Here is an 18,708-nt window from a genome sequence, read left to right on the forward strand (position 1 = left end):
TGTCCTGAACCTTGGTCACAATACCTACGAATGGCTAACCCAAACCCAAGCGAAATCTCAACCCCATGGCCTAGAATACACAAGTGGCGTTCCTCTTGCGGAACAGGTGACTGAACTTCCATCGATAGACTCCGATACGCAAAGCTGTGTGATTTGAAAATTGTTGTCACCAGCGATCTTGGCGATCTGTTGAGGCCAAGAAGTCTAACGTAATTGATGAGTACGAAAATCTTTTTCCTGTCGAGTTCATGGGGAACTGAGACGCCTATGTGCACCTAGCTCTATGAATCTCACAGAGCTTGCTATCCGAGATTGGAATCCGTCATCTCGCTTTGGACATCATTTGAGGAGATGCTGTACTGTCATGGGATTGAATGTCCTTGTAGGACAGGCTCACAGTTCTGGCCCACAAAGAGAGCCAGACAGCTACAATTCCTTTGTGGAACCGCGACCATCACCCAGATAATCGCCGCAGATGGTATAATACACAAATCCAACAGCAGGATGTAACTCATCTATGGTATCGGTCAAGAAAATACGACCTTGACAAGATCGTCAGCCTTGTTGGGCTAGCCTCGATGGAGATCGCCATAGATCGGGAAATAGTATCTGATTAGACTGGTTGATGATTGATTGCATAGTCGATCTCTGAGTCTTCTAGTCTATGCTTTAATGTACAGCTGTGATGGCACTCTATTGGTACTGATATACTGTACTTTGCAATTGCACAGAATAGTAATCACTTGGGAGTGTAGAGTTGGCGGCACAGGATATGACGTAATGGTTAATTGGATAATATTGTCGCTCCGTTCTAGGACTGAAAATCATCACTTGGGAAGTGCTCATGCAGTCGTTGCTCTCAACACCATGCTCTGAAGCCGACCACTTGCCATCAAGATGCCCTCGATCGCAGCACCTGCCGCGCTTTCCACGCTGCGTGTTAGCAAGCACTTTATACCTTCGCATGACCGCCTGCCAAACAGTTCCATCCTGCAGAAGCCACTCCTCATCTACCATTCTGTGTTCGCCAATGCCTCCGCCTCAGCGATAGAATCTCACCTGACTTCTGTCGGCGTCGTTGACCCCCAGTGGCGGTACTCCATGTACGCCACGACCCACTTCCACAGCAACACCCACGAAGTCCTTTGCATCTGCTCCGGCAGCGCGAGGCTGTGTTTTGGGGGAGAAGAGAACCCACAGAGAGTCGAGCCTGCAGTCCAGGCGGGTGACGTCCTCGTCTTGCCAGCTGGTATGGCACATCGGCTGCTAGATGATACGAGTGCTGGCACGAAGTTCGAGATGGTCGGCTCCTATCCGAAACGATACGACTGGGACATGTGCTATGGGAGGGAAGGGGAAGAGACACAGGTGAAGGGTATAGCAAAGGTGCCGTGGTTCGAGAAAGACCCAATCTATGGCGACCAAGGCCCGGTGCTTGACGTCTAGGTTGATAATGTGATCATTATGGGGACTGCGGGTGTTACTACATGCTGTTCCAGCTCGGCGATGGTTGCACGGCAAAAGACTCTTGCCCTCCCTGTGTGCGAATACAGTTCAAATTCATCAAACGTGAAGCGATTCTATCAGACGTTCCCTGACTGAAACCGCATATATCAGTTCGTGGCCGCACTCCACGAGCAACAACCAAAGAGACTAGCATGCAATTTCAAATAATCATCGTGTATTTGGGGAGGTCATAACTAGCCGTCTCCTCTCAAACGGTCCTGCTCTCTCGAGGAAGAAAAGGTCAAATAGACCTCAGCGAGTCAACTTGCCTTAGAGGCACCCACCCGAAATCTGCACGCTCAGCCTGGACGAGTTGCGATCAACTCATAAACCCGAGTCCTCCCGTGAAGTATTGAGGCATCAGCCTCGAACGCGAGCAAGAGAAGCAAAGTAAAGTCTTGTACAATAGGCCAACAGAGCATACGATCTTGCCGAAATTCAATGAGTGCCCAGATGGATGCAATCGCTCCCCGGTCTGGGCTCGCCCGCCTACCCAGTTTCGTCAACCACTGCAATTCATGTCCAAATCACTAGTCTTCCAGATTGCCGTCCACTCCGGGTCGCCATTTCTGGGCCACTTCCATCCACTCTTTGTCCCATCTGATGCATCAGTGGCGAGGCTCTCCAGTATCAGAAGAGCGACTACAGCTCCCGATGGCCCTTCATCCACTCATACTGGTTCTCGCGCGGCAGTCCTTCGGTGGCGACTGGCTCAGCATGCACCTGGCCAACCTCATCCTCGTAGACATGGGTCATCTGGAAGTGAGTTTCGAAGTACTCCCGGCAGGCCTCCTCAGGTCTGTGTAGCTTGGTCTGCTCGGGCAGCATGGTGAGATTGCGACGAAAGCGTACGCCACGCTTTGGGTCTCCTCTCTCCTGCTCTCGCTGCTTCTGTCTCCTCTGGCGGACAGGTCCGTATCTCTGGCGCTCGGCTGCCTTCTCCGCCTCCTTCTCGGACTTGCTCATGCAGTAATCCTTAATCCGCCTCGCAATCCCGTCGAGGAAGGTCTCCATGATCTTTCTATCGTTGAGCACCTGGGTAAGCTCTTCTATGGCGGTGATGTCTGATCCCTCCGAGGCCGAGTCGGCGGATTCGTTGGCGTCGATGGTAGCAGTCTCGGGTGTCATCTGGCTTTTCGAGAGCACAGGTGAGGACGGAAGACTGGACGAGTCCGAGGGAGGGGGTGTTGGAAGTCCAGAAGTCCAGTGGTCATGTTCAGATAAGGCTGGGACCTGGTCACGGACCTGGTCAGAACGTTCCTCGGCATGAGAGTTTGTATCTCCTTCATCTGACCAGTTGCTGCCCTGAAGATCCCACTGAACATCATCGTCGCACCATTCGGAGCCAGAGCCAGAGCCAGAGGCGGAGGCGCAGGAACCGGCTGACCATTCACTGTCAGGAGCCTCGTGGGTAGACCAAGATCCAGTCTCTGAAAAGGCATCGTCGGTTTGCACGACCCAGCTCGACACATTCGCAGTTGCCGCCTGTTGCTGGTCCGCGTAGTATTGATCCCTCATACTCAACCAGGTTGAGAATGACTGTGCCTGGACCTCAGCGACCGGGTGATGATGGCTGCGAAGGCCGACCACTGTGATGGGTTCAAGGTCGCCACGACGGTACGGCTCAGGGTCCTTGTTGCTGAACTCGGAGCAGGGATCTTCGCCTGGCTCAGGTCGCTTGAGGCCGAGCTGCATGTAAATATGGTTGGCATCTTCGGGATCGATTCGCCGCAGCAGTTCTTGCTCGTGCTGGGCAAGGAATCTGAGGTGTTTCTTGTTCGTCTCGCGGACGACCTTGAGGGCTTGGAGGGAGGGAGAGGGACCAAGCCTACTGTCCAGTTCCACACGAGGCCGGAACCAGAATTGAGCCTGGACACCCAGAGGGACATACATCCTGTGAACACTGAGTTGAGGGTAGGAATGATGGGTCAGGTGGGGAAGGAGAGGGAAACGGAGAAGAAGTCGACAACAACACAGATGACTGGCTGACGGCCGGGTCAGGCAAACAGGTAGGCTACTCTGCCTGGAGTTTCCGTGAGTATTGTGTGACCTGTCGTGATTTCTTGATATGTGCTTATGTTGATGATGGTGTTGATGTTGGATGTTGGTGACTGAGCAATGCTCCTTTGACTTGCAAGCCCGGGAAAGTGGCGAGTGAAAGAAGCTACCCGCTGCGTGTTGATGGAAGGTACCGCAGGTTAGATAGCAGCTGGCACTGGTGTTTCGGAAGTGATTGGTTGTTTTCAGCAGACCACTGATGTCGTGGCGAGTACTTGGGGATGTAACTGAGGATAGTTTTGAAAGAGGGAGAAGGGAAAAGGTAGGAGGAATACTGAAGAGGACTGAAGAAGACTGAAGATGCCGAGGGGTGGAAGGTTCCAAGAGAGTGAAGCCCAGGAACAATGTGCCTGTTTGTCGAGTGACTGGGTGATTCAGTGATTCAGTGATTCAGCGATCCAGTGATTCAAAGGAGCTCAGGTCTTGTGTTCACTGGTGTCCCAAAAGTCCGCGATCCCAGCTCCTGGTTTTCCAGCCGGCAGGAAGGTGCTGTATGCGTGCCTTCCCATTCATGTTGGGTCTTCGATGTTGCTGCCTGTGTTGCTCTTATTGTTGCGTCACGAGAATGCAAAGACAAACCCGCGATGTGCTGATCGTGCATCTCCATCTCCCCTACTGAGAGACCTGGGCGATGGACAATGGTCAGGGGTCAATCATCAATCATCTATCATCAATGATTAATATCTGCCATTTCACAAGCAAGGGCAGAAGGTGGTAACGCGATGTTGTGCGAGGCAGAAAACCAACAAACCTCAAGACAAGAACACCCAGACATGCCCTGGCCCTACTCAGTGGCAGCCACACGATGGCCTCACGCACAGTCACCACAGTAAATGACCTCATCAGACCCGGAAAAAGCATACATCCTCTTAGCGAAAAGGCTCGGGAATGTCTAGTCTACCCTGGCACAGTGCTGCATAACATCCATGATAGCAGGTTCCCTGTAGGACTCAAAATGCCAACCCACACGAGGCTGTGAGGCCTTGCCTGGGACCCGACGAGGCAGCGCAGTTGTCGGTGCTGTGTTGCATGACCACACCACACGGACAGAAGATATGGGAGCCATAGACTGGAATAGCAGCAAGATCACTTGAGCAGTTCCGAGTTGGCTTAGTCAAGGGGTATCAACTTGCATTCATTCGTGTTTTTATATAGATATATATCCATGCAGCTTCACCATTCCCATGCCAGCAGGTCTATGCATCCAGACGCCCAAACTTCCACCCAACTTAGCGGCCCTCCCTCCTGCGCAGGAACAGTTCCACAACCATCTTTTGTTTATCCTCCAACATCCTGCGCTCCTTGTCCCTTGCTGGCGTCGCCGTCCGACAGACCACAGTTCCAAAGATCTGTGCCACCCTACGCTCCCTGGCCTTCCGTTTCTCGAGCGACGCAATCGCCTCCACCACTGGCGTTGTCGCTCCAGACGAGGCACCACCGGTCAAACTACGCCGGATGCTCAATGACCTGCGGCCCAGCGCTCCGATGGCGCCTATGCCGCCGCCGCCGCCCTGTTGGCTGGGTGAAGCAGCACTTAGTGCATCCACCTCGCTCCTCTTCAGTGGCGCTAGTTCACCAATGACCTTTGCGAGAGTGGTGGTCAAGAAGACGAAGCAGATATTGTGGTTCGGCGCGGTCATCAGGATGTCGAGAATCACAGACTTGTCGTCTTCTGTGTCGTCACTGGATGAGCCTCTTGCAGCCGGTGGTGCCTGGCCAAGGGCCCGGATGGGCGCCTGTTCGATTCTGGACCACAGAGACGTGTTGATGATGCCGTCCGTCAGACCCTGCAGGAACAGGAGCAGGGCTCCCGCCACTGCTTCGAGCCGCTGGCATGGGTCTGCTTCGGGAGGGAATGCGTCAGCGATCGGCTGGTCTGTGTCCAGGGCCTCGATGACACCGGGGAGCAGGCCAGCACCAGGCTGCGACACAAAGCCCTCGAACGGCCACCCTGGCTGGTCCCTAGGCACTTTGTACGAGTCAAGCATCTCTTCCTCTGCCAGTGTCCTGTCAGTAAGTGCCTCGACTGCTTCGACCAGTTTGAACAGCTCCTTCGGTGCAGACCGATGGACATCGAAAGCGGAAGGAATGGCGCCTAAGCTTTCGCCCGCCTTCTTGTGTGGCGAAGATGTAACAAATGCCCGGATCCCACCATCAGGGACCCGTATGAGCTCGTCGATCGACCTGCCAACGCAGGTAGGGGCCCAGCTCGCCCGAATTGGTAAAAAGTGGTCTCTGCCTTCGGCGACCCGAAGAACCACGACCTCCTCCAGCTTCTCCCGGCCCTCGTTCAACGCCCTGGCCTGCGACACCTGGTCGATACACATCTCCAGCGTGGCATTCACCGTCTCACCTGGCTCCAGGATCACATCCTTTCCAAGATCCTCAGGCACGCCCTCGTTGATATCGTCACCCGGGACAATGCGGTCCAGCGAGGTCGTGAGCCAATGGGACAGACCTGAGCCACCGTCCTGTGTGTCTCCGGCCCTTGGCCGCTCAATGAAGCTGATTGTGGCTGGAACCCCTCCGGTATTTGCTATCGTGAAGTAGGCAGCCTGCCTCTGCATAAAGCTGACTTGACCAAAATCTACCAAGTCATGGCCCGATTCTTGTCCTTCCCTAACGATAGTGATAGATGGCCGGCCTTCGTTCTCGGCGCGGTCCAGCTCTCGGGCCACTTGAGCGTAAATGTCAGCTTTGAGCTCCGGAACCACTGCATCAAAGTCGAGTTCAAAGACAGCCACAAGAGGCTTGTGGTCCGAGGATGTTATTCGTTGGTGGGAGGTATAGAGGTCCAGATTGATGCGGTCTACGGCCTGCACTTCAACAGCGTCCGCGGTTGCATCCTCGCCATTATCATCATATTCATCATAGTCCAGACCTGGCTTTCCAACAGGTGCCGTATCACCGTCGCTTTCGGGGTCGTAGTCAAACAAAACCTCATCATCATCCCCGGCTTGGTCGATACCGCGAGACCTCATTTCTTCATCTCTCTTCCGCGCTTCCTCCTCCTCCTTGAGCTTGCGCTCGTGTTGCTGTGTGTCTTTCTTGGTCCGGTACAGGATCCGATCGCACCAGCTGGGGGCCCTTTTCTTCTCACTGGAATCATACAGACCGACTGTGCCCACGTCGTACTTGTAAGATGGCAAGAAGGTGATTGGGCCTTCGTGCCAGCCGTCATGAAAAATCTTACCTTCCTTCCTGACCCGAAGGAGCTGGTCGTGTGGGAGTAACGAGTCTAAAGTTGCCTGAAGAGATGCAGGGTCCTCGTGAGGATCCGGATCGAAGTCGTCTGGGTCAGGCAGGGACATGGACTCATCATCACTGCTCTGCTCGGTGGAGCGGGTCCGCCCGGAAGCATCATCCGTCTGCTCATCGCTACTCTCGGAAGTTCTCATGACTACGATTCCCTCCTCCCCGTCCAGATCCTGTGACTTGGCTCTGCCCACATCATACTCGCCCTTCGAGTGGAGTGTCAGTAAGTGGCGAATGTCGTCGCCCGGTATGCCATCCAACCTGAAGTTCAAATCGCCGAACCAGAAAGCGAAGTCCTCGCTGCCGATCTTGCCGTCGTCGTCTTCCTCGTCGTTTCCGGCGATGACCACAGGGTCAAAACGCGTCCTGTCGAGGATGGTCCTAGCATCCCAACAACGGCGGTCAACGGTGGCAGGATCGTTGCCGCTGGATAGATGTGAATTGACAAAGACCATCGTGGTGGCCTCCCCTAGGACGATGCGAGCTGCTGTTGCGCCCTTGTTCCCGAACCATCCGCCAACGCCCGTGCCTACAGCCTTGGTGCTGACATTTGCAATGCAAGGTGCGAGCCCGGGGGAGGCGTACATCAGCAGGAGAAGGCCAGACATTTGCTCGGAGCCAACGAACTGGTAGCCATCGGGGAGGGCAGCCTCAAGGGCCAGCCGCCACTTGTCAGTGGGGTTGGTGTCCGAGTAGACATACTGGGTGACGGGGTTGAGATTAACCACCTCCTGCAGGCCTAGGATGTAAAGGTCGATCTTGTCGCCCCCCAGCACTCGGGCGGAGGCTGGGGACTGTTGACGTGGGGTGGTGTCTTTTGGGTCGTCTACTTGGACGGCGGGGTTGCGAGAGAAGCCCGTAGCGGTCAGGTTGGTGTCGATGCCCTTGCCATCGACGAACCAAGTTGCGAGGTCTTTGTCGGTGCCAGGGCAGGCGGCGACGTTCCACGAGCCGACCTTGAGCCGTATGCGACGAGGCCTGGTGTACTCGGCGCGGCGGGCGTAGACGGCACGGCTCAAGGACTGGGGAGTCGATAGGGCGAGGTCGACGGGGTCGGTGGTTTCGGACATTGAGTGCTCATTCGCTGCTGAGGATGGCATGTTGCGGGACTGGAGAAGGGACGTGGCCGTAGCGTGTGCCTGTGGCAATGCCGGGTGAGCAAGACGTAGCGAACATTGGTGGCTGGTCAAGGTGGAGAGCCAGGAGAGGTGGGAGGGGACAGGGCTGACATGGAACAAAGCATCGAGAAGCTCTCGGGCGCTTGTATACTACTAAGAAAAAGGAGGTGAGGAGGAGAAAGCCTGGGCAAGACTAGCACATGCTTGAAGAGGGAGGCGAGAGATCAGGGCGAAGTCGCGATATCCCTTGGCCGAGCGCGTGCAACCCAGGCCAGGCTTAGTCGTGCGGTGTTGCTGAAATTCGACAAATGACCAACCCAGAAAAAACTGATGTAAATAATCCCAGGCCAGGTCTTTGCTGTGAACGTTGTGGAGGCTCGCGATATGGTGCAGGTGGGTAGGTGGGCAGGTGGTTTGGAGCTGGCCACCAGGCGAGAAAGAAGCACGAGGACGGAGACGTCACAGGGACGGCCTTGACGGCCTCGACGGAATGGCCTCGATGACAGCTCCTCTGCCTGCCCCACGGTGCTATACCTACAGTAGGCTGCTAGCCACTGCAACCGACCAGACCCCTGCCCACTGGCCCCTGGCCCCTGCTCTGCAGCCCCTCCATATAACTTTATTTTGTTTACTGTGTGTGTGTGTGTGTCTTGGGCCGACAGACACTCAAACGTCATCCGTCGGCCACCAACACCACCCACCGTCTTGTCAGCATCAAGTCGACGAGGTCGAGGCGACCAAGACAGTCGGCGCAGCTGGCCACAGTTCCATATTCTGACGAGCACCTACAGCCATCTCACATCGGGCCAGTCTCGAAAGCCGCCTCGATCCGCCCCGGACGGCTATCAACTCGGAGCATAACTTCGCAGCATCACGTAGCTCACTTAGCATTTTATTGCATCACATCACATCGCATCCCATCACGTACTTTCATGACCTGCGCCTATAAGGTCAACCAATCGACCACACCAGACCAGACCTCACCCAGGCCCTAGAAGTCCACTCACCAGTAATTGACCACAAACCACCTCATCACCAAACTATGGCACCATCAACACCTCGCAAACCACCAAAGCATCGCAACAATCCAGGCAGTGCTGGCGCCAACCGTCTACCCAATATGGCCCCTGTCGCCCCTGCCGACTACGGATCTGTCGCCTTTTATCCCGCCGCCGCTGCTGCTGCCGCTGCTCAGGCGCAATCGAACCTACCACCTGCGCCCATCGTCGCCCAGAACCTGAGAGACCACAGCCTTGAGGAGATGAATCTCAATGTCCTCAGGAGATATGTCCCCACCATCCAGTCTTATATCGCCATGGCCCACAACGCCACCCTCTTCACATGGAATCTCTCGAGCGAGACAGGCGGCTGGGAGGAGACGGGCGTCAAGGGTCCCTTCTTTGTCTGCATCCAGGAGCAGCGTTTATCTCCCACCGGTCATCTTGTCCCACGAGCCTGCGTCTTCCTCTTGAATCGCAGCAGCCCCGAGAACGCTGTCTTTGACTTGGCAACCATCGCCCAGTGCGAACTGACCGAGGTGCAACAGCCAATGGGCGAAGTGTCTAAGGGGCAACCGCTGGGCGAACTGCTCAAGGGGAAGCTCCTCTCAGCCGTCACCGATAGCGGCGAGGGCTTGGGCTTTTTCATCGACCTGGAAAAGGCACAGGAGACATGGGATGCATTCAGCACAATGTGGCACAGCGTTCGGGTTGCAGGGCAGGGCTGAACTACAACCAGTAATGTAGTTTGAAAATGAGTGACTAAGACGTGACTTGGGCTTCGCAGCTTAAGGTTTACAACACATATTAAAAACTATGGATTTGAAAACCACTTGAGATGAACTAGAGAGAAAGACATGCCAGCGTTGAGACTTCAAGTTGTTGTAGGAATACTCGGTGAAGGGCGAAACAACCTCTGCGGTAAGGGCGGCGGCCGACACTACTCCAGACCGAATGCTCACCCCCGGAATTCAAAGAAAAGGTAAGCTTGCCCCTTGAATGACAAAGGGGAAAGGAACAGGTTTACTGGCTCCTAATCTTATCCCCCTTGCTCTATCACGGGCATTGCAGGCAGTGCCCTGCAGATGCATAAGTTGGAGTTGGATCTAAACCAAGATCCGCTCCAACGATGACATCACTGCCGACATAGAGGTCAGCCAGTCTCGATTATTATATTCCCGACTCCTTCGCGGTCTGCGTACGGTCCATATTATGGTAAACTAGTTTGACTGATTTGACCCGCACTTTTAATCCTACGAACAGTTTAACAATCTTAGATCCTAATAACCCACGACCAGGTCAAGTTGAAAAGAGGCACGCCTATCATGGCATCCATGGACCGCCATCGCAACCCAACGCTCTTCGAAGTACTCGCCGTCTCTCCACAAAGTTTCGAGGGCCAGGACTCAACAGCGCAAACCAAAATAGCAAGGCAAGCGTACCGTCGTGCCCTGCTCAAACACCACCCTGACCGCCAGCGACAACAATCCAATGAAAATGCTGCTGCGACATCAGATTCGTCATCAACATCCTCTGAAGGCCCTTCGCAACACTTCACCGTAGACCAGATCACGGAAGCCTATACCGTGCTCAGTGATGCACAGAAGCGGCGCAAATACACGCGGACACTACGGTCTCAGACCAAGACGACATCATCAGGTAGTGCTAGCACAAACCCCAGGAGAAAACGAAGATTCAGGGCCTCGAGCCTGGAGACCGTTGACTTGGATAATGATCTGTCTTGGGATGGCAAGCGGCGGCTGTACTACCGTGCTTGTCACGGGTGTGGTACGGCCCGCGGGTTTAGCTTGAAAGAGGATGAAATTGAAGATGAGAACGAAGAGGATGATGAGATAATACTCGAGTGTTCGGAGTGCGAAACTGAAATAAAGGTTTTGGTGCCAGCTCTTGCTGACGATGATGATGGGCAAACTGGAGAACAACAAAGCTCGGGGCTGGCGACTCAGCAGCCACATCCAGTGAACCAGGCAACTCAGAGCTACGGCGACGCAGAGCCACCGAAAAAGAGCAGAGGCTGGGGACTACGTCTTGGACTTGGCCTTGGGCTATCGCTTGGAGGGGGTGCGAGTGGCCGTGCTGGGAGGTAATGGGAATTCAAGGACACTATACTTCCTTGTGCGCAGTGATTTGGGCATGGAACAATAATTTCTCGGACCCCGGAATGAGATACTGCAAGCTGTTGCTTCTGTACCTTTGCCCGCCTGGCTGGCCAAGGGCTGCGTCTGCTTTGAGGAGCTCCCTCCTCGTTAATTGATGGGTGCGGCCTGCTGCAAGTGTGGCAACTGCTGTTTGAGATTCATGCGAAATCCCCGAGCTTCAGTTTTAAAGCCGTCTATCTCAATCCACTACTCCAGAGTCGTCAAGGATAGCGTACCTATCACCTATGAATCTATGGGTATTCCACTGTCGGTTCTGGGAAAAGTCGTGTTTGAGCATCGGGTGCCGCCTGAGCTGTTCAAGGCCGTGTTGACGCTCCTCCCCGTGGCACTCCATTCGATACTGTATGAAATCACGGCCATGTAACCTTAATAGTCAATAAATATCATAGCCCCCCTTACTTCTGACTGTCAAGTTGGGTCCGATTAATTTCCCTCTCCAGCTGTCTCCAGTTTGTGGATGTGGGAGTCATACTTCACCTCATCGGATCCCACACGGAGATCAACAAGTCTTCGTCACAGAGCTGTCGAGTTTGCTACTTTCTTATTTCAAAAGAATCGATTTCATAGTCGTCTACATCTGGCCAGTCACGTAATCGAATCACACATGCATGACGCCTAAGTCGCTCCTCTATGGGAGTTTCATATCGATGCTTGAAGATGTGATGCTCCGCCATTGCATCGTACGCATGCCAGCGCCACCTGTTCCCCATGCTAATATTGATTGACATATGTTAATTAGGACAGCACTGCAGGTAAACGCGGGTTCTGATGGTGAGAGCAAATTCATAAGATCTTGAAATGATGTACGGTCGGCGGCGGGAAAGTGATGATAGTTGGTTGAGCTGTGTACACTCCATCGCACTATAAATACTATATAATACTTTATTATTTTAATTTTCAACACTTTTAAAAAAGTTAATTTAATATATTTTTAAACTAAAATTAAATTTTTTAAAATTATTATATATATTAATAATATTTAATTTTATAAAATAAATAAAAATTTAAATAAAGAATATAAAAATATTATTAGTATAAATTAATTTTTATATTTTTTATTTTTATATATTTATTTATTTTAAAAAAGAATTTATATAATATATTTATATTTATTTATTTATTTTATTTTTAATATTTTTTAATTAATATTATATTATTATTATTTTTATAATATATAATAAAAAGTTAATATAATATTTATTATTTAAATTTATATATTTTATTAAATCTTTTATATTAATAATTTTATTTATAAATAAATATAATTATTAAATATTATTAAAATAAAATATAAAATTAAAAATATATATTATAATTTTAATATTTTATATTATTTTTTAATTAATAAATAAAAATTATTATTTATTAATTATATTATATATTTATTTATAATATTATTTAAATAATTTTTTTTAAAATTTTTAATTATATAATAAATATTATTTTTATATTATAATAAAATATTAAATATATAATTTTTTAATTTAATTAATAATTATATTTTTTAAAAAAAATATTATATTTTTATTTATTAAATATTTTAAATTTTATTATTATAAATTTTTTTATTATAAATATTTTATTAATATAATATTAAAAATTAATTAATTTAATATTTAATTTAAAAAATTATAATATTATATAATTTAATTTATAATAATTAATAAAATAATATAAATATTAATAATATTTATAATATATTAATTAATAATATTAATTTTTATTTTAATTATATTAAATTAAAAAATATAATTTAAAAAATTATATTAAATTATTTTTTTAATTATATTATTAATTTATTATTTTTTATTAAATTTTATAGTTTTTAAATTTAAAAAATATTAATTATTTAATTTATTTTTATTAAATTTATAAAAAAAATAATATTATTATTTATATATTTTTTAAAAAACTTAATATTAAAATTTTTTATTTTATAATATTTTATTATATATTATTTTAATTTTTATAATAAAATAATAATTATATTATTATTTATATTTATTTTTAAATATAAATTTTAATATTATATATATTTATATTTTTTTTAAATTATTTAATTTTTTTATATTAAATTTAATAAAATAATTATAATAATAATATTAATATAATTAAAAATATATTTTATAATATATAATTTATTTTTTATTTTTTATTTAAAAATATAATTAATAAATATTAAATTTTTAAAATTTAAAAATATATTTAATAAAAATTTTATTTTTAATTATATAATTTATTTTTATATTTTTACTTTATATATAATTATATTTTTTATAAAAATAAGTATTTTTTAATTATTTAATTTATTTATTTTATAAATTTATAATTATATTTATTAAATTTATTAATATAATAATTTTATATAATATATTTAATATAATTAAAAATAATTTTTAATATTTATTAAAATAATTATATAAAGCATAGTTTTTGAAGTAGTTTGTAAGGAGTGTTTAATATTGATTATTAACTAATATAGAGAAGAAGAGAAGAAAAGAAGTAAACTTTTTAGCGTATTTGCTACTTTTTTTTTATAGTGGAACTGCTTAGAAATTGCTAGTATACTGTTTAGGGGCTATAAATTTGCGTTTTGCTATTAAACCCTTAATATTAGGTAAGTAGCTTATAATATTATCCCCCCTTTATAAATTTTACTTAGTATAAGTAATGTATACTCTTATTTAAATTAGTTAAGTAGCTTATTTAAATGGGTAGTTTGTGTATTTAACTCTTTTAAATATAAAATAGCAGCTATTTTCTTATTAAAAATTAAATTTTTTTTTGCAACTTTGTTAAGTTTTTTTTTATTTTTTTTTTATTTTAGCTACTAATTAGCAGCTATTCCTTTCTTTTACTATAAAGCAGCTACCCTAATTTGCGCGCTATAGGTGTGCAATTTAATTATAGTAAAGCGAACTTTAAAGGGTAAGCTAGGCTATTTATATAAAAAGATTATTAAGCTGCTTTTTGAGAATAAAATTGCTATTTTTAAAACGCTTATTACTTTTAAGCTATTATTTTTTATTAAGGTAAGTAATAAAGCTAAAAATAAGCTAAAAGTTTTTAACTATTTTAATTAAAAAGCAGAAATAACTTATAAAGCAAAAAGCTAAAAAGATAATTAAGATAAAGATAATAATAATAAAAAGGAATTTAGTAATAAGTAAGTAATTAATAGTAATAATGCTAGCGTTAGAGAGTTTACTAATTTCCTTTATAATAAAAATAGCTGTGTTATAAAGCAAATGGCTTGTATAATTATTATTATAAAAGTTACAAAAAAGTTAAAAATTAAGTTTTTTATTTTTATTATTAAGCTGTAAATTAGCTATAAATACACTGTAATATTTTTTAAACTTAAGCATTTTATTAGCAAGTACTTTACTATTAAGCAGCTTTATTAAGGCTAAAATTAAAATAAATTATTTAAAATTAATTTTATTAACTAGCTAAATTTTAAGTTAAGCAGTAAAAAAGCTACTCTTTACTATACTACTTTTATTAATTAAAAAAAGCTTTATACTAAAAAAGCTGCTTATACTCTGCCTTTTATTATAACTAATTGCTACTTTAATATAGTTTATATTGCTATACTAAAGCAGCTAAAGCTTACTTTTTATAGCGCTTTGCTAGCTTTATTCCTAAAGGCTACTTCTATAAAGAAAAAGTAGTTTAAAACCTTAAAGATTGTTATAAAGGATAAAGATAATAACATTATTAAAGTTATAGCTAAGAATTTATAAAGTAGCTTTAATTATATAAATATTATAACTTTTAAGGAGATTTAAGCTGCTTTTATTAAGAATTTTAATAGCTATAAAGCTTATATTAAAGCGCTTTTTATTAGTAATTGCTTAACTATTTATTAAGTATATTTTTTTAATTATGTTTATAGTTGTAATATTATTTTTAATAACCTTAATTTAAGTATTTATTTTTCTTATATTTTATATATAGTAAATAATTTTTAAATAGTTTATATACTTACCTTTAGTATATTTTTTATTAATTGCTATTGCTCTTATATTAGTGCGGATAGCAGGTTTAGTTATAAATACTTTCAGCTTATTATTAGTATAAAAAAGGCTTATATGCTAGCTTTTATATGCCTTTATTTTAATTCTTATAATCTTAATAAGTTAAAATATAGTAATACTTTGTTTTTATTTTTTAACTATTAATATTTTTTAGGTTTTATTATAGTTTAAGTGAACGCTAGTAGTACTATAATATGTATATATGCGAAAAGTAAAAGTATTATTAAAGCAGTTGCTTTTTTTTTATATAAGGCTGTTGTAAGCTTAGTTATAGCTAAGAAAGCTGTGCTTTTATTTGTAAAAACTTAATATAGTTGCCTTTATGGAAGCAGCTATAATATAGCATTTATTTTAGTAAAGAAAGATTTTAATAGTTTTAGTATAAGTTTATGGATTTTTTAATACCTTTCCTTTTTTTTTTATTAATTTGTAGTATAGAATTATACTAATTTAGTATAGTGGAAGATTAATATTTTTAAGTAAATTATTAGTTTTATATAAAATATTAATAAGTGTTTTTACATTATATTTAAGTGCTTTAAATTTAAAGGCGCTAATTTATTTAAGCTATATAATTTAAATAGCTACTAATTTAGTATTTTATAAATAAGGAATATTAATAACTAAGTTACTATTTAAGGCGATTATAAAAATAAAATTAAAATCTTAGTTATTAACTTTAATAAAAACTTTTAGCTTTAAGTATAGTATAAAGTATAAGAGGAGTATAATGTAGAGTATAATTAAGAGGATATTAAATAGTAATAATAATAATAAGTTTGCAATTATTAAGTTTTTTTTAATAAAAAAGTATTAGTTAAAAAGATTTTTAGTATTAAATTTATTAAATTAGTATATTTTTAAGCTTTTTTATAGTTTAAAGTTAATTGTAATAAATCTTTTATAATACTTTAGTTATTACTAATTTTAGCTTTTTAATTTTAAATTTATAAAGGAAGTAATTAAGGAAATTTATTAAGTTATTTTAGTTATTATAAGGCTAGGGCTGCTTTTTTATAGCTTTATATTTTATTTTTAGGCTATTATTTATTATAATTAGGTTATAGTAGCTTTTAAATTAAGCTAGGGCTTTAGTGTTTTATAGATTTTTTAAAAGTTATTAGTTAGGGGTTATATAGCTTTTTTATTTAATTAGTACTTTTTTTTCCTAGGGGTTGCTAAGGTGTAAGCAGCTTTTTTATTAAATATTATAAGTTTTAAAAATACTTTTTATTTAATATTTAGCTTTAAATTTATTAAATTTTTTAATTATTGCTAGTAGGTAAGAGTTTTTAAATTATTATAAAAGTAATAAATTTTTTATTATGTATATTAAAAAGTTTATATAAAAGTAAGAATATATTTTATTTAAAATATTTAACTTTATTATATAAGAGCTAATTATATGTTTTATTTAGTATTTTATATAAAGCTATTTTAGTTTTTTATTAGGTAAATTTAAAATAAAGTTTTTAAAATTAATTTAAATATAATTTTTTATTTTAAATTATTTTATTAGGATTTACTATTTATTAGTAAAGTTTTTTATATATTATTATATAGCTGTTATTATTATTTAAGTAAAACTAATAATATTTTTAAATTATTAAATAAAGTTTTTAGTTTTAATTTTTAGGTTTTTTTTAAGTGCTAGTAAAAAAGCAACTTTTTTAATAAAAGAAATATAATATTTATATTGTAAAAAGAATAAGCTGAGTTTTATTATTATAGTATCCTAGTTATTAATAGCTAGTTATATACTAAAAAGGAGGTTAGTTTAGTTAAGCTGTAAATATATTATAAATGCTTAAAAATAATTTAGTATTTTTTAATTTATTTATTTAATAGTACTATTTATTTTTAAGTAATAAGTAGTGTTTAAGTGCTGCTTTATATATATTAGCTTATAAAGCTGTTTTTAAATTTTTTTTATTTAATTAGCTTTTTTATTATTAATTAAGTATTAAAGAAAGTTATAGAATTTTTAATAGTAATGTATAAAGGTTTTTATATAGGATTTAGCTTTTATTGTAGTTATAGTTTTAAGGGTAATTATTTTATTTAATTAATTAGTAATTATTATAAAAAAGTAAGGGTTTATAGGCTTAATAGCTAATAGATTTGTTATAAAGTTTACTAATAGCTTATTTGTAACAATCACAGCTAGTTCCTGGCTAATAAACCTAGTAAGCAGGTTTATATTTAGGGAACGTTTAAAGTAGTAATATTCTAAGTAATATATAACAATAATAGATTAAAAGCTTTATAGCTATTCTAAGTAAATACTTAGATTAACTGCTAAAAAGCTATCCTAAGCTAATACTATTTATTAGTAATAAGTATAATCTATATAATCTATCTTTTTAGCTAGAATAATAGGAATATTACTTTAGGCAGCTTACTTAAAGTGTTGCTTACTTAGAGCAATAAAAGCATTGGATTATTTGGATTATTTAGAGTAAAGCGTTGCTCTAATTATCTTAATTATCTTTTTACTTTATTATATAACCTGCTTTTATTATATAGCGAATCTTTCCAAGCCTGCCCTGCTAGCCTATAGGGTTTATCTATACCTTTAAAAAACTAACAATACTCCCTTAATTCTATTCCTATTATATTTATAATATTATTCCCCTCCTCTATTGCTTTTTTATCCCTAAAAAACTTAAATAAGTCCTTTTCTCTTTTATTTCCTTTTATATATTTATTATATTTATTTTACTAATAATTATATTATTGCGTATAGAGAAACCATATTCTAAGAAATCAGATCAATATAATTAACTATTTGCATCTATCAAGTTATTAGGCTTTAAAGTTATACCTTATTTATTTTATTTTATAAAAGAGTAGTTTTATTAAATAATAAAAAGTATTTCCTATTATTCTACCTATATTAAGCAAGGTAAGAGGTATAATAGCTTTAAAGTGCTAATAAGTGCTTATAAATCCTAGTTTTCCTTATTTTTTCTATTTTCTTTTTTTTCTAACTATTCCTTTAGTATCTCAGGTTATTGCAAAAAAAAAAAAGTTATATTTTTAAAAGCTTAAAGCTTAAAAAGCCTTATATAAAGCTTATTATTAGGCAAGTAAAGCAATAGCTTATTTAGATTATTTATATTATTAAAAAGAGTTTTTAGTTTGTTGTAAAGCTAATTTAGTAAATAAAGGTTTAGCTGCTTTAAATATATTTAAAAAAGCTAATTATACTAAGGCTATTAATTAAATTATAGCTAAAAAGTTTAAAGCTGTTTTTAGTATTTAATAAAATAAGGGTTTTAGTATTATAAATTAAAGTTTTATAATAAAGTTTACTAATATAGATTTTTCTAGTTAGTTATTTAATAATATATTTAAAATGCTTTTTAATAGTTTATTAGGTTTTAAATAGGTTTTTATAAATTATCTTTATTATTATAATTCTCTTATTTAATTAAGTATTTTATTATTTTTTTATATATTTAGTAGTTTAGGATATATTTTATTTTATATTTTAGTTTATAGTTATTAAGCTTAATACTAGTAGCTAGCGTTATATTAGCTAGTATAAGTT

At 40.2% G+C, this 18,708-nt stretch overlaps 5 protein-coding genes across 5 annotated transcripts; 3 read left to right on the plus strand and 2 right to left on the minus strand.

The window, feature by feature from the left end:
- Positions 1-897: 897 nt before the first annotated feature.
- J7T55_005040 (uncharacterized protein) lies at positions 898-1,446 on the plus strand (the record flags this gene model as incomplete). The annotated part of the gene is made up of 1 exon (XM_053144399.1): positions 898-1,446. The coding sequence occupies one exon, from the start codon at positions 898-900 to the stop codon at positions 1,444-1,446; it is 549 nt and encodes a 182-aa protein (XP_052992764.1).
- Positions 1,447-2,148: 702 nt separating this feature from the next.
- J7T55_005041 (uncharacterized protein) lies at positions 2,149-3,399 on the minus strand (the record flags this gene model as incomplete). The annotated part of the gene is made up of 1 exon (XM_053144400.1): positions 2,149-3,399. The coding sequence occupies one exon, from the start codon at positions 3,397-3,399 to the stop codon at positions 2,149-2,151; it is 1,251 nt and encodes a 416-aa protein (XP_052992765.1).
- Positions 3,400-4,793: 1,394 nt separating this feature from the next.
- On the minus strand, positions 4,794-7,919 carry J7T55_005042 (type ii inositol-trisphosphate 5-phosphatase; the record flags this gene model as incomplete). Its single annotated transcript, XM_053144401.1, has 1 exon — positions 4,794-7,919. One exon carries the CDS (start codon positions 7,917-7,919, stop codon positions 4,794-4,796), a length of 3,126 nt encoding a protein of 1,041 aa, XP_052992766.1.
- A 1,060-nt stretch (positions 7,920-8,979) lies between these two features.
- J7T55_005043 (uncharacterized protein) lies at positions 8,980-9,663 on the plus strand (the record flags this gene model as incomplete). Its single annotated transcript, XM_053144403.1, has 1 exon — positions 8,980-9,663. One exon carries the CDS (start codon positions 8,980-8,982, stop codon positions 9,661-9,663), a length of 684 nt encoding a protein of 227 aa, XP_052992767.1.
- A 226-nt stretch (positions 9,664-9,889) lies between these two features.
- J7T55_005044 (CSL zinc finger) lies at positions 9,890-11,884 on the plus strand (the record flags this gene model as incomplete). The annotated part of the gene is made up of 7 exons (XM_053144404.1): positions 9,890-9,917; positions 10,086-10,150; positions 10,234-11,039; positions 11,311-11,475; positions 11,556-11,643; positions 11,736-11,795; positions 11,855-11,884. The coding sequence occupies 7 exons, from the start codon at positions 9,890-9,892 to the stop codon at positions 11,882-11,884; spliced, it is 1,242 nt and encodes a 413-aa protein (XP_052992768.1).
- Positions 11,885-18,708: the final 6,824 nt, after the last annotated feature.

The sequence above is a fragment of the Diaporthe amygdali genome, assembly GCF_026229845.1.
Source record: "Diaporthe amygdali strain CAA958 chromosome Unknown NODE_17_length_903054_cov_64_435670, whole genome shotgun sequence".
NCBI lineage: Eukaryota > Fungi > Ascomycota > Sordariomycetes > Diaporthales > Diaporthaceae > Diaporthe > Diaporthe amygdali.